General features: G+C 35.5%; 2 protein-coding genes across 4 annotated transcripts in view; one reads left to right on the forward strand and one right to left on the reverse strand.

Moving 5' to 3' along the window:
* The window catches only part of LOC141480407 (uncharacterized), a 109,046-nt gene that overhangs the window by 57,756 nt on the left and 37,052 nt on the right, over positions 1 to 14,238 (forward strand). The gene's annotated exons all lie outside the window — the stretch shown is intronic.
* Positions 5,198 to 14,238, reverse strand: part of LOC141480414 (uncharacterized) — a 388,666-nt gene continuing 379,625 nt past the window's right edge. The window contains exons 1-3 of one of the 2 annotated variants that reach the window (XR_012464323.1): positions 6,713 to 8,367; positions 6,130 to 6,433; positions 5,201 to 5,784 (exon numbers count right to left, since the gene is read on the reverse strand). Coding sequence is in view for 1 of the 2 variants with exons in the window: in XM_074170360.1 (XP_074026461.1) it covers positions 6,306 to 6,433 (128 nt within the window). In the remaining variant the exon portion in view is untranslated. Of the gene's footprint in view, positions 5,785 to 6,129; positions 6,434 to 6,712; positions 8,368 to 14,238 lie in introns of those variants that run through there. The other variant, XM_074170360.1, reaches the window with a different exon arrangement.

Below are 14,238 nucleotides of genomic sequence, written 5' to 3' on the forward strand. Positions count from 1 at the left end.
CAAATAATTTTCTTTATGACTATTCGTTCGATATTAAATATTATTACCTCAAAATATATCGAAATCATAACACGTTTGCGATTCATTTTTTTCAGTTACATTTGAAAAGTGAGTTTCAGTTTGCAGAAATAATAGCCCACACATGTTGGAAATTTTGCCATAGTGTGGTGAAAATCGTATTGAAAATTCTACGAAATATAAGCGCATACATACAGAGTGAATCAATATTTGAAATACGTCGTTTGGAACCCCCCATAACCCTTCTCTATCGAATTTTGGCAGAAATAATGCTGAGTCGTATTGTAGAGTTAACGTTCGAAATTGGGGAAAGTGAAGTATTCAACAGTTTTGCGTGCGACGGTTATGCGTGCGTTTTCGAACCGTTTACGTGCCTTTATTCGTTATCGTTTCGTCGTTATTGTCGTTTTTTTTTTCCTATGACAGTCATTTAACACTTAACGCGTTTCGCTTACCAAGTAAGCATCATCAGGAGATGACTAAAGTCCACGCTTTGTCGTATGAAGATTCGTTTTGCGAATTTTCAGACTCCTGAACCGAACCTTGAGGAACAATCAGCCTAACTTCTGGTACAGAGTGGTGTCGTAAGCCAATCAGACTGGAGAAATCAAATATCAGTAGAATGATGGTTTTAGATGAAATTAAACTGAGGAATGTGGGTCGAATAATAATAATAATAGTGATAAAACATTAAAACTCAACTTGTGTTACAGAGTGGTGTCGGTCAGCCAATCAGAATGGAGGAATCAAATATCGGTCTAATAATTGTGTTAGATGATATTGAACTGGGGAATGTGGGTCGAAAAATAATAATAATAATGATAAAATGTTAAAACTTTGAAAGTTACGTAGTCAGCGTAGGAGGTGGTGGCGTGGTAGAAAATGTGTGAGGATTTGTGGAAATGAATGAGTTATTAGAAAAAAAAATGGAGCAACTGTCAGAAGGGCACTAAGTTGTATATTCGCTGATAATAATCGAATCTTCGCTTACAGCACGTCAAATGAAAGGACAAAAAATCCAGAATTCATTGACGAGAGAATACAAAGATGGCGCAACTTGTCAGAAAGACATTAAGTCACAATTTCACTCATGATATTTGGATCTTAACGTGCAGCACATCAAATGAAAGAGAAACGAATGCAGAATGTTATCGACAAAGAAAAAACAAAGATGACGCAACATGTCAGAAAGGAACGAAGCCACATCTCCGTTAATGACAATTGAATCTCAACGTGCAGTACATTGACTGAAAAAGAAAAAGAAAATGCAGAATTCATCGACAGAGAAAAAAAAACAAAGACAACGTAACATGTCAGAAGGGCAATGAGCCGTATTTTCGTTAATAATGATTTGTTCTCAACGTACAGCACATCAAATGAAATGGAAACGAATGCAGAATTCATCGACAGAGAAAAAACAAAGATGGCGCAACATGTCAGAAGTGCACTAACCTGCTTCTTCGTTAATAAAAGTCGCCTCGTCACGTGCAGCATATCAAAGAAAAAACAAAAGATGCAACCAAAAGGGCACTGAACCATATTTTCGTCAATGATAGTCGAATCGTCGCATTTGACATGATTCATTCACTCAAAACTGAAATATTTAGAAGATACCAAAGGAGATCTCACGGTGACTATAAGTTCTGGTATGCTTTGTTAGGTATCGAATGATGCGTGCAATTTTGTTCATTCCAGTGACATGATTATTCCAAGACATATTGGTGTCCATTTGAACCTTAAAAAACTTATCGAAGCAGAAGGTGGAACCCCAAAAAATAGGAGATATAGTACACCAAGTCAGTGAAGAGCGGCATTTTTCTGCCGAAAAATGTTTGAATTTCTTCAAATTTTCCAAATATCTGTAACAGAAAGACAAAACTCAGCTGCGGAACGCTTCTATCTACTGAAGTTAAGTATGTGTCGGTAGCGTGTAACGAAGGTTTCCATTAAATTCACTGGTTGCGCCCTCTGGAGGATGTTTGTTGCGATACACCATAGATGACAATATTTATTGTTTATCATTTCGAATCCGTTGGATACAAGGGGTTTGGAAATAGAAAAAAACAACGTTTTAACGCTTTGTAGACGTGTTTGATGCTCTATGACCAACACCCGTTATCCATATTTTCATTATTATCCCGATTTTATGACCACCAAACATTCAATATTATCGGGATTGAAGGGAGCTGATAGGTTAGGTGGAGTACCAAGGTGGTCGATAGGTTAGGTGGAGTACCAAGGGAGCACGCTGGATGGAACGAGTATCGTAGCGATTTAAGCGTGGAACTCCGCCCCTCGGCCCCCTTGGTACTCCACCTAACCTATCGGCCACCATGGTACTCCACCTAACCTATCAGCTCCCTTCAATCCCGATAATATTGAATGTTTGGTGGTCATAAAATCGGGATAATAATGAAAATATGGATAACGGGTGTTGGTCATAGAGCATCAAACACGTCTACAAAGCGTTAAAACGTTGTTTTTTTCTATTTCCAAACCCCTTGTATTCAACGGATTTGAAATGATAAACAATAAATATTGTCATCTATGGTGTATCGCAACAAACATCCTCCAGAGGGCGCAACCAGTGAATTTAATGGAAACCTTCGTTACACGCTACCGACACATACTTAACTTTAGTAGATAGAAGCGTTCCGCAGCTGAGTTTTGTCTTTCTGTTACAGATATTTGGAAAATTTGAAGAAATTCAAACATTTTTCGGCAGAAAAATGCCGCTCTTCACTGACTTGGTGTACTATATCTCCTATTTTTTGGGGTTCCACCTTCTGCTTCGATAAGTTTTTTAAGGTTCAAATGGACACCAATATGTCTTGGAATAATCATGTCGCTGGAATGAACAAAATTGCACGCATCATTCGATACCTAACAAAGCATACCAGAACTCATAGTCACCGTGAGATCTCCTTTGGTATCTTCTAAATATTTCAGTTTTGAGTGAATGAATCATGTCAAATGCGACGATTCGACTATCATTGACGAAAATATGGTTCAGTGCCCTTTTGGTTGCATCTTTTGTTTTTTCTTTGATATGCTGCACGTGACGAGGCGACTTTTATTAACGAAGAAGCAGGTTAGTGCACTTCTGACATGTTGCGCCATCTTTGTTTTTTCTCTGTCGATGAATTCTGCATTCGTTTCCATTTCATTTGATGTGCTGTACGTTGAGAACAAATCATTATTAACGAAAATACGGCTCATTGCCCTTCTGACATGTTACGTTGTCTTTGTTTTTTTTTCTCTGTCGATGAATTCTGCATTTTCTTTTTCTTTTTCAGTCAATGTACTGCACGTTGAGATTCAATTGTCATTAACGGAGATGTGGCTTCGTTCCTTTCTGACATGTTGCGTCATCTTTGTTTTTTCTTTGTCGATAACATTCTGCATTCGTTTCTCTTTCATTTGATGTGCTGCACGTTAAGATCCAAATATCATGAGTGAAATTGTGACTTAATGTCTTTCTGACATGTTGCGCCATCTTTGTATTCTCTCGTCAATGAATTCTGGATTTTTTGTCCTTTCATTTGACGTGCTATAAGCGAAGATTTGATTATTATCAGCGAATATACAACTTAGTGCCCTTCTGACAGTTGCTCCATTTTTTTTCTAATAACTCATTCATTTCCACAAATCCTCACACATTTTCTACCACGCCACCACCTCCTACGCTGACTACGTCACTTTCAAAGTTCTAATATTTTATCATTATTATTATTATTTTTCGACCCACATCCACCAGTTCAATATCATCTAACACAATTATTAGACCGATATTTGATTCCTCCATTCTGATTGGCTGACCGACACCACTCTGTAACACAAGTTGAGTTTTAATGTTTTATCACTATTATTATTATTATTCGACCCACATTCTTCAGTTCAATTTCATCTAAAACAATCATTCTACTGATATTTGATTTCTCCAGTCTGATTGGCTTACGACACCACTCTGTACCAGAAGTTAGGCTGATTGTTCCTCATGGTTCGGTTCAGGAGTCTGAAAATTCGCAAAACGAACCTTCATACGACAAAGCGTGGACTTTATTCATCTCCTGATGATGCTTACTTGGTAAGCGAAACGCGTTAAGTGTTAAATGACTGTCATATTGAAATAGGAAAAAAAACGACAATAACGACGAAACGATAACGAATAAATGCACGTAAACTGTTCGAAAACGCACGCAAAACCGTCGCACGCAAAACTGTTGAATACTTCACTTTCCCCAATTTCGAACGTTAACTCTACAATACGACTCAGCATTATTTCTGCCAAAATTCGATAGAGAAGGGTTATGGGGGGTTCCAAACGACGTATTTCAAATATTGATTCACTCTGTATGTATGCGCTTATATTTCGTAGAATTTTCAATACGATTTTCACCACACTATGGCAAAATTTCCAACATGTGTGGGCTATTATTTCTGCAAACTGAAACTCACTTTTCAAATGTAACTGAAAAAAATGAATCGCAAACGTGTTATGATTTCGATATATTTTGAGGTAATAATATTTAATATCGAACGAATAGTCATAAAGAAAATTATTTGCATTGTATTCTGAAAGCTTTGGACACCGAATGAATTTCTTAATACCTGTTGATGATCTTGATCTTCCCTAATATTTATAAACATTCATATTATGCTGAAGTTGTAACTTTGCCCCGGTCACCTTACTACGAAAAAATGCTTGATGTGCATTCATGCAACTGTATTTGAAAATAGTTTTATATTCCTATATATATTATAATCGTATCAATTTTGATGACTATGAACTTGGAATAACGAAAGATGGAATTGTGAATACTGTGTGTTTCTGTTTCAGAATATCGAAGTTGAGGTTAAAATATCTTTCAATTCATGAATTCACTTGAATGGATTTGAATTATTTTATGACGATTTTTCATATTTGTCTGTATCGTTACTTTGTTATGTTTATTATATGTACAAGAACTCAGAACTCCGAACAATTGAAACTCAGGTTATCTACACATAATAGACTCGTCCAGTATCTATATCAAAGGATGCTATTTTGAATGGGAATTTCGAAAAAACTACAATACGAAATGAATTTCCAAATATCACACTTGAAATTTAATGTCGAATATCAATCATCTAGGATAATGTCCTGAATAAAATTCAAGATATAAAATACCACTTTTTGTTATATCGACCCAACGAATCAGAATTTAAAATGACAGACAAACTTATTTTCTTTATTTCTAAAATGTCCTGTTTTTGTCAACCTAGTATCTTTCAATATGATGTTTCTTCATCTCTATAAAATCTGGTATATAATTTTTTGTTATTGCATATTTTTGACAACTTTCCCTGTATAAGATAAGTTTTCATTTTCAAAAAAAGATGTGTGTGATATGTATTTTATTTATTTTGGTAGTATATTATAAAGCCATTTATATAAAATATCAACGTTATTGAGACTGCAGCTGAACAAATTTCCTTTGGAATGACCCACACAGAACGGCGTGTTTTTCTTGAATTTTGGAACACACCACGATGAATCTTCAAAGTCTTCCAAATTCACTACGGTTGTATATATATTGAATAGGTGCAGTTTGTCCAACAAATCACTGAATATCGACAAATTCTAGCCTCATAATGTGCAACTATAGACTGACAAAAATGGAAACTGCTGAGATTTCAAACTCGTTCTGGAAAGGTTGCTATGACGGTTTTGAATGTTGTTGTTGAGATGACTCTGACTGATACTGCACACGTTGATGTATTATCCTGAAATAAATTCGATTTTTCAGTAAAAAAATACACTGAAATAAATTCGATTTTTCAATAAAAACATACACTAAAAAAATTTTTTTTGCCAACAGAGAGGGTAATGTCTTTCATGAAGTAATTGCTACACTTATAATGAAAATAAAAAATCAAGTGTCATCCAAAATGAAGAATTTAAAACACATATTCTGCACGTACTAAGTGAAGGAAAATTATTGTATGAAAACACTACTTTATGCGGATCATATCTGTCAGTGAGAATTTTTGACCCGAATGAAAAATATTGTATACACCCAAAAACTCTTTGCCTATAAAAAAAAAGAAAAAATTGGAAACAGTACTAACCTTAATTTTGTACAATCTCAAATGAAACGACAAGATTCGGTTTCCCAATGTCCATTAACCCTTTGAACACAATAGCGTATTTTCCTGATGAAAATTCTTCTAAGTGAGGACGATACGCCTCCGTCACTCGGTGGGGCAGAAATGATACTTTATCTCCCAATACTAACAAGACCGCCTCACCAAATTTTCCTTTCACGATTTTGCCAGTGAATATCCTCTGCGGCATCTCCACAGGCAAATCTGCTACTTTGATACTTGGCTTTCTCTTCACGATCGAACTTGCATTCAACTTTTGTAAATCCATCTGTGAAAAATAAAAAATGAAAGCGTTATGTTTTGATTCACAATATATGCGAATACTATCTCAAACAAACCACGACATGTAACACATTTGACTGAAATCATCCAACATATATATATATATATATATATATATATATATATATATATATATATATATATATATATATATATATCGAGAAAAATTTTGGAAATCAAATGATTCAACAATTCTCACCAATTTTCAATTAAATTACATTTGAATAAATTCATCTGAGGAAAAAGTCAAACCTAAAACACTTACTTTCAAATAGAATCGGTGCACTTGTCACTGGTATCACTTTCAACGGATGCAACTAACTCATTTCGCCATGCATGACGTATTTATAGTAAAATGAGTGATGACATATTTTAATACGAAACAAAGAGCCTTTGTTTCGTCGCTTTGAGAACTGCGTATCTCCGGATGTAGATTCGACATTGACAGTGATCAATGTTACTTTGGGTTTGAATATAAAAATTAGTGATGACATATTCTGAAATGAAACAAAAGAAAATCAAAGAGTGTTTGTTATATGCATATTCAGCGTTGACATTGATCCATGTCACCTTGGATTTGAATAGCGCAACAAACACATGAATTCTGCTTTTTTTTCCCCATTTTATTTTAAGTACTACATGTGATGATGCGACTATTATTAGTGAAGATACAACTTTGTGCCCTCTTGGCATCGTCTCGGTTTTTTTTTCTGTTGATGAATTCTGCATTCGTTTTCCTTTCATTTGATTAGCTGCACGTTGAGATTCAGTTATCTTTAATGAAGATGTGGGTTAGTGCCCTTCTGACATGTTGCACCATATTTGTTTTTTCGTTGTTGATGAATTCTGCAATTTTTCTTCTTTCATTTGACATGATGTACGTGGCGATCCGAAGTTTTTTCAATGATTCTCTTTGCAATTCTTCCTATGCTGTTTCACATTAGGCGCTCGATATTATATTTTTCATTATCTACACATTAAATCATTTGAAATGAGTACCCACATCGACCTGTTGCGACTAGTATAGCGAAAATAGGTTATGAGGTCCTTTTGGCTTCGTAAAATGATTAACTATGTTTTTTGACATCTAAAGGAATCCATTGATGTTAAAATCATCGGAATCGGACGACCGGAAGTGAAAACCGGAAGTGACCTGTTTTTGACGGATTCGAAACCTTCTCACCCTAAGGAATCCAAAAATACCATATGTTTCAGTATACGATGATTATTTCATTTTTTTGTCAACAAATCATGTGTTTTGAATGAAACTTTTTCAATTACATTACACTCGAAGTTGTTCATAACCCAACAACTTTTAATTTCAAATATGTTCAATGATTTTCTTTAAATGTGCAATTCTTTCTATGGTGTTTCACATTGGGCACTGTATATCATACTTTTCATAATCTACAAATGAAATCATTTGAAATGAGTACCCACATCGGTCTGTTGCTGCTAGTATAATGAAAATTGGTTATAAGGCCCTTTTGGTTTCGACAAATGATTAATTATGTTTCATGACATCTAAACGAATCCATTGATGTTGAAGTCATCGAAATCGGAGGACCGGAAGTGGAAACCGGAAGTGGAAACCGGAAGTGGTCGTTTTTTGATGGATTCGAATCCTTCTCACCCTAAGGAATCCAAATATATCATATGTTTCAGTATCCAATGATTTTTTCATTTTCTTTGTCAATAAATTCTGCGTTTTGAATCAAGCTTCTGCAATTGGAATAAACTTATAGTTGTTCATAACCCAACATTTTTTAATTACAAGTTTGTTGAATTTGCAATTCTTCCTCCATTTCTTATCCTTTCATTTGACGTGCTGTGTGCGACGATCCGATCATTATTAGTGAATATACAACTCAGTGCCCTTCTGACAGTTGCGCTATTATTTTTGTAATAACTCATTTATTTCCACAAATCCTCACACACGCCACCACTTCCCACGCTGACTACGTCACTTTCAGCTTTTAATGTTTTATCACTATTATTATTATGATTCGACCCTCATTCTCCAGTTCAATTTCATCTAGCACAATCAATCGAGCAATATTTGATGTCTCCATTCTGATTGGCTGACCTACACTACTCTGTAACAACAGAAGTATGTTGGGTGTTCCACAAGGTTCCGTTCAAGAGTCTGAAAATTCGCAAAATGAATCTTCATATGACAAAACATGGACTTTAGTAATTTCCTGATGATGCTAACTTGGTTAGCGAAACGCGTTAAATGATAAATGACTGTCATATTGAAAAACCGTTACGACAATAACGATGAAACGATAACGAATGAACGCACGGAAAACGGTCGAAAACGCACGAAAAACGATCGAAAACGCACGAAAAACGATCTTAAACGCACGAAAAACGATCGTAAACGCACGAAAAACGATCGAAAACGCATGGAAAACAACGTATTTTGAAATGTCATTGTCGAATACTTCGCTCCCCCATTCGCGCCCTCACGTTGAGTCCACTAAGCTCAACCTCTCGACACTTTTGGATCTCCTCTTTCTCCTGATGATGCTTACTTGGTTAACAAAGATACGAGACTTCCGACATGTTGGAACGCTAGACTTCTGTTGAATAGACATGTTTTTTTCTTAAATGATGTATTTTGAAACGCCCTGTATACACATTAATATCATATTTCAAATCGACATGTTTTTTTCCTTAAATGATATATTTTGACGCACCCTGTACACTTCGACGTCATATTTGTTTTTCAATGATGTATTTTGAGATACCTTGTACACATTGAAGGATCGCACGTTGATAACTTACAGCCTCGTGGAACTGTTATGTTTTTTCTTAAATGATGTATTTTGACGCACCCTGTACACTTCGACGCCATGTTTGTTTTCAATGATGTATTTTGGGATACCTTGTAACATTGAGGGATCACACTTTGAAACGATACAGCCTCATTAATCTGTAATGTTTTTTCTTAAATCTGATTCATTATTATTAATATATCATTTTCGCGCTTTCAATTTTCGTGGAGTAGTTCACGATTAATTCCTAAACCGGCAACGCCACATTGCCCCATAAACAATGATTTATTGTACAACTGGCAACGCCGAACCTGCCATGCTGGCATGTATTCACATTTGACAGATGCCGTCTTATGAGTCTAGTGTTTACAGTGTCCTTCTTCAACCAATAGATAGTTCAGCTAGTGACTCATAGATGACTCTGTGTGTTCTATAACTCAATTTTCAAACCGGCAACGCTACATTACTCCATAAACATTGATTTATTGTACAACTGGCAACACCTGCTTGCACTAGCAACCAGTAAAACCTCGATCTCCATCTCTCTTTGCATCGATTACGTCACACGCGCCTCTCGCTCTTACACACACATACACATCTTTACATGAAATATTAATTATTTCCCAAATCTAAGTATATTTTCCTATCTTCAATATGATAATGACGATTACAATCTACGGAAATCAAAAATAAAAATACTGTCAAGTATAATGAATGAGTCAATTTCGGTCCCGACAAAACTAACGCTATAAATACCCAACATTCGCAGTTAACTTCAATATCTTACGATGGTGTAGAGGCTAAGGACAATGTCTACGGCGCGGACGACCCAGGTTCGAATCTCATAACTATAAACTTTTTTTATTTAAAATCACGTGACTGAATGGGACCGAGGGAGCTGATAGGTTAGGTGGAGTACCAAGGGGGCCGAGGGGTGAGGAAGAGTCGCAAGAGGGCCTGAGCGGTGATTTGGAGTACTAAGGGGGCCGTGAATGCTTGAATCGCTATGAAACTCGTTCCATCCTGCGTCGATGACGTCACACGTTTCCCCCACTCCCGGTTTTGAATTTCCCGCTGTATGCGTGATAGCTGATTGGTTGACTGAATGACGGTAAAAGTGGAGGTGGTCTGAAGTGGGCTTTGAAGGCTAAGGCTAAGTTTACACATAAAGGACGTCTGACAGTGACAAGGCGCCGACCTTTGCCCCTTCCGTGTGGAGTGGGCCTTAGGGACCAAAATTGCCAGAATGAACCTCCATAAGAAAATACATGGGGTTTTGATCTAGAACCCGTGCTGCCTATATACTATGGTTTGGTGTATTAAGGATACACATTCATAGTTCCAAATGCATGTAGGCAAGGAATATTGAAAAAATTACATTATAGCCATATGGGCATCAATAAAACTATAGCCAAAGCAAATTTATTATTCTAGTGGCCAGGAATGAACAAACATATACAAGACATGGTGTTATCATGCCACATTTGTCAAACAAATGCAAACTCTCAAAGATCAGAACCACTCGTATCTCATGAAATAGTAGAATTGCCATTTCACAGAGTAGGTTGTGACATATTTCACTTACTGAATGAATCATATGTACTCGTGATTGACTACTATTCAAAATATGTAGAAATTGCAAATTTAAATAAAAATCTTTCTAGTAATAATGTAATTTCAAAATTGAAAACAATTTTTGCTCGATTTGGAATCCCAAAAATTGTTGTTTCTGATTCAGGACCAGAATTCTCTTCTCATGAATTTAAATTATTCTCCGAGAAGTGGGAATTTCAGCATGTTAGAGTTTCACCTAGATACCCACAGTCAAATGGTCAAGTTGAGCGAGCCATACAAACTGTAAAAAACACGTTAAAAAAATGTTATTATGATGACAAAGATTTTATGTTTTATGAATAATTTACTGATTCCTCTTTTGTAACATCTATATTTCAATAAAAGGATTCACTTGGATTATACTTATGAATATTTATTCTTAAGCTTTTGTATACAACCTCTCCGTTACATTTCTATCTTATAACTAACTATCACCAGCGTTGCCAGTTATCTATTTTGTACTTAGGGAGTTTTTAGCGTTACATCCAACAAAAGATCCATATTTAGCTCTTTTAGAATTAAGGAATACACCTATAGACAAAGAAACGACACCAGCTATTGATGAACAGAAATTTAAGAGGAACACTTCCTCAAGCTAATATTCACTTCAAAACAAAAAACTATAATAAAAAATATAATGCTTATTTAAGAGAAACAAAAGTATATCAAAAAAGGTATCATGATAGAAAAGGTGTCAGAGCCTTAGATGATTTGATAGTGAATCAGAAAGTTAGAGTTCAGATCAAACCAAAAGGTCCTTGGAAAAATGGTAAAATTCTGGACAAAATAGGTATTAGGCAGTATAAAATTCAGTTAGAAAATTGTGCAACATATATTAGAAATAGAAAATTTATTAAAAAATTGTTCCAACATGTAAATTTAACTAAGCCATTTCAGAGTGATCATCAACAAACTGAAAATGACTATAGGTTAATAAGAGTAGGTGAGGATGGCAACACTATTAGCAACTTATGTAATAATCAACAAGAAACATCACAAGATGTTGAAGTTTCAAACAATGACTCTTATAACAATAGTTCACTTTCAAGTTTTCTTAATGATAACTCTTGTCACGGAGTGTCGAATGAACTTAGAAATGATAATTATAATCTAAACCCAGATACTAGTGCCAACAATTAGCGGAAACAATTCGATACAAAATGAGCAAATCTCACGAATTGTAACTCGATCTGGCAGAATTTCGAGACCGCCCAGTAAATACGAAATTTATGATACATCTAGAAATGAATAATAATCAATGGCTAGAATAAAATGTACAATACACATTGTATATTACCTTTAAAACATATCGTAACTAGGCAATAGACAATACTCAAAAGTATTATTATTTTCAAAAAAAAGGATGAAAGTATGTATTTACACACACAACTTGAGCAACTTTTTATAAATGTAATGTGTATAATGTGTATAAATGTAATATGTTACTGAAACTGATTAGATGTAAATAATATTGAGACCTTGCAACTGCATTGAATTTTAGAGATAGATATAAAATGTACATATCATTTTCTCATTGGATAGTCGAAACATTCTGTTATGAAAGATTACACATAAGAATATCAATCAACAAGGGGGATGTGATGTGTTTTGTGACACAAGTTAGATTGGCTACAGTGACTGTCGGAACCTACCTGTCATATTGTAAGTCTACAGAGATGAATAAAGGCAGTTGCTCATGGACATGCGACTAGAAAGTATCACGAGTTTCATTCAAATTATAACAGATTCATACTACGTATGCCCGCCAAACGGTCAAGATATAGGCTAAATGCTAGTAGTTTAAACTTTCTCAAATTTATTGGCTTGAAGGTGCGATATAAAAAATATTAATAACATAGCGACCATTACCATGAGTAATAAGCTGGAGTATTTGAGGAGCCCATCTTTGATCATACTCTAATCAGCCTTCATGAGCATACATATAAACCATTTGGATCACCATATTACAAAAATTCAGATGAAATCCGAATCCCAATCAATTTTCAAGACCTTATACTCGATATTGCAGACAGTTACATTTATATCGAGGGGAAGTTCACACCATCTGATGCCACGAAGCAGTGCTACCTATCCAATAACGCCCTCGCCTTCCACTTCGACGAAATTTGCTATGAAATGGCTGGAGAGCAAGTGGCCGTTGTTCGAAAACCCGGCATAACTACCACAATGAAAACGATGATATCATTTGGACAAACACATGCAAATTCCCTACTACCAATAGGATGTGGTCTTGATGTGAACAAACAAGATATATTGGATTCCGTCAGCAATGTATTCAGCGGTAAATTACCCTTGAAGTATCTCATGGGTTTTGCTGAAGATTACAACAGGGGAGTATTAAACGTTAAGCAAGAGCTCATTTTGATTATTGCACGCTCATTCAAAAATTCCTTTATTGGAGAAGTCGATGCTCATTTGGAAATCAACAAAATATAATGGAGAATCCGGCACATTGTGCCGGAAGATCGTCAGAAACTGAAGCTATTGAACCGCATCAATAAAAATGCGAATAATTCAAAAGTAAAGGTGGCTTGTCGTATATGGGACCTCTATGAATTACCCACACTTCGTGATACATCCTCAGATATTTGGGCCGTGAAGACCTTAAAAGACCTGGATACATCATCATCGGCTTTCAAAGCACCGACCAATCTGAAAATATATCAAAAGATGTGACGAAATTCATACATGCGAATATTAATAATATTCGACTATCTCTAAACTCTGAAGTATACCCATATGAGCGTTGGAATCTAGATTTTGACAAGAAGTTAGACTCGTCAGCCTACTGTGCATATGAAAACTTCCAACGCAGCTACTTCGATAAAGCTATGAGTGAGCCGATGATGGATATTGGTAGCTTTCGCAACAATCCACTATTTATCATCGACTGCTCCCACCAACCCGATGCTATGAAGTCATCTACTGTCGACATCAAAATAGAATTCGAAACACGTGAAGCAAGGTGAAGTTTCCAGCAAACACCAAAGTATATGCACTCATCCTACACGATGCTGTTTTGTCCTATAATGCCCTAAATGGCTCTGTTCAGACTGGATTGTAATAAGATTGACATGTAATTCACCATGGAGTATTCAATATTGATAAATAATAAAACACTCAATAATTATCTTCTGCATTTTATTTATCAAACAATTAGTTATAGACAAACATTGATTGAAGCATGATTTTATTTATAACGTACACAATAGATTTCAAATATTCACAACACCAGTATTTAAAGATTCTTCCGGTTGTGGGTTGGGATTCTGTGGTTCCAATTGATATTTCCCTATGATATTCTGTGGTAGGTAGACGGATATGCTGTGAAGGAAATGCTTCAAGTCTGCTTCAATTATTAGCTCACAGAACTCAT

Source organism: Leptinotarsa decemlineata, unplaced genomic scaffold, assembly GCF_025532065.1.
Source record: "Leptinotarsa decemlineata unplaced genomic scaffold, Ldec_3_MD MMD2_P_RNA_scaffold_8, whole genome shotgun sequence".
In the NCBI taxonomy this organism is placed as follows: Eukaryota; Metazoa; Arthropoda; class Insecta; order Coleoptera; family Chrysomelidae; genus Leptinotarsa; species Leptinotarsa decemlineata.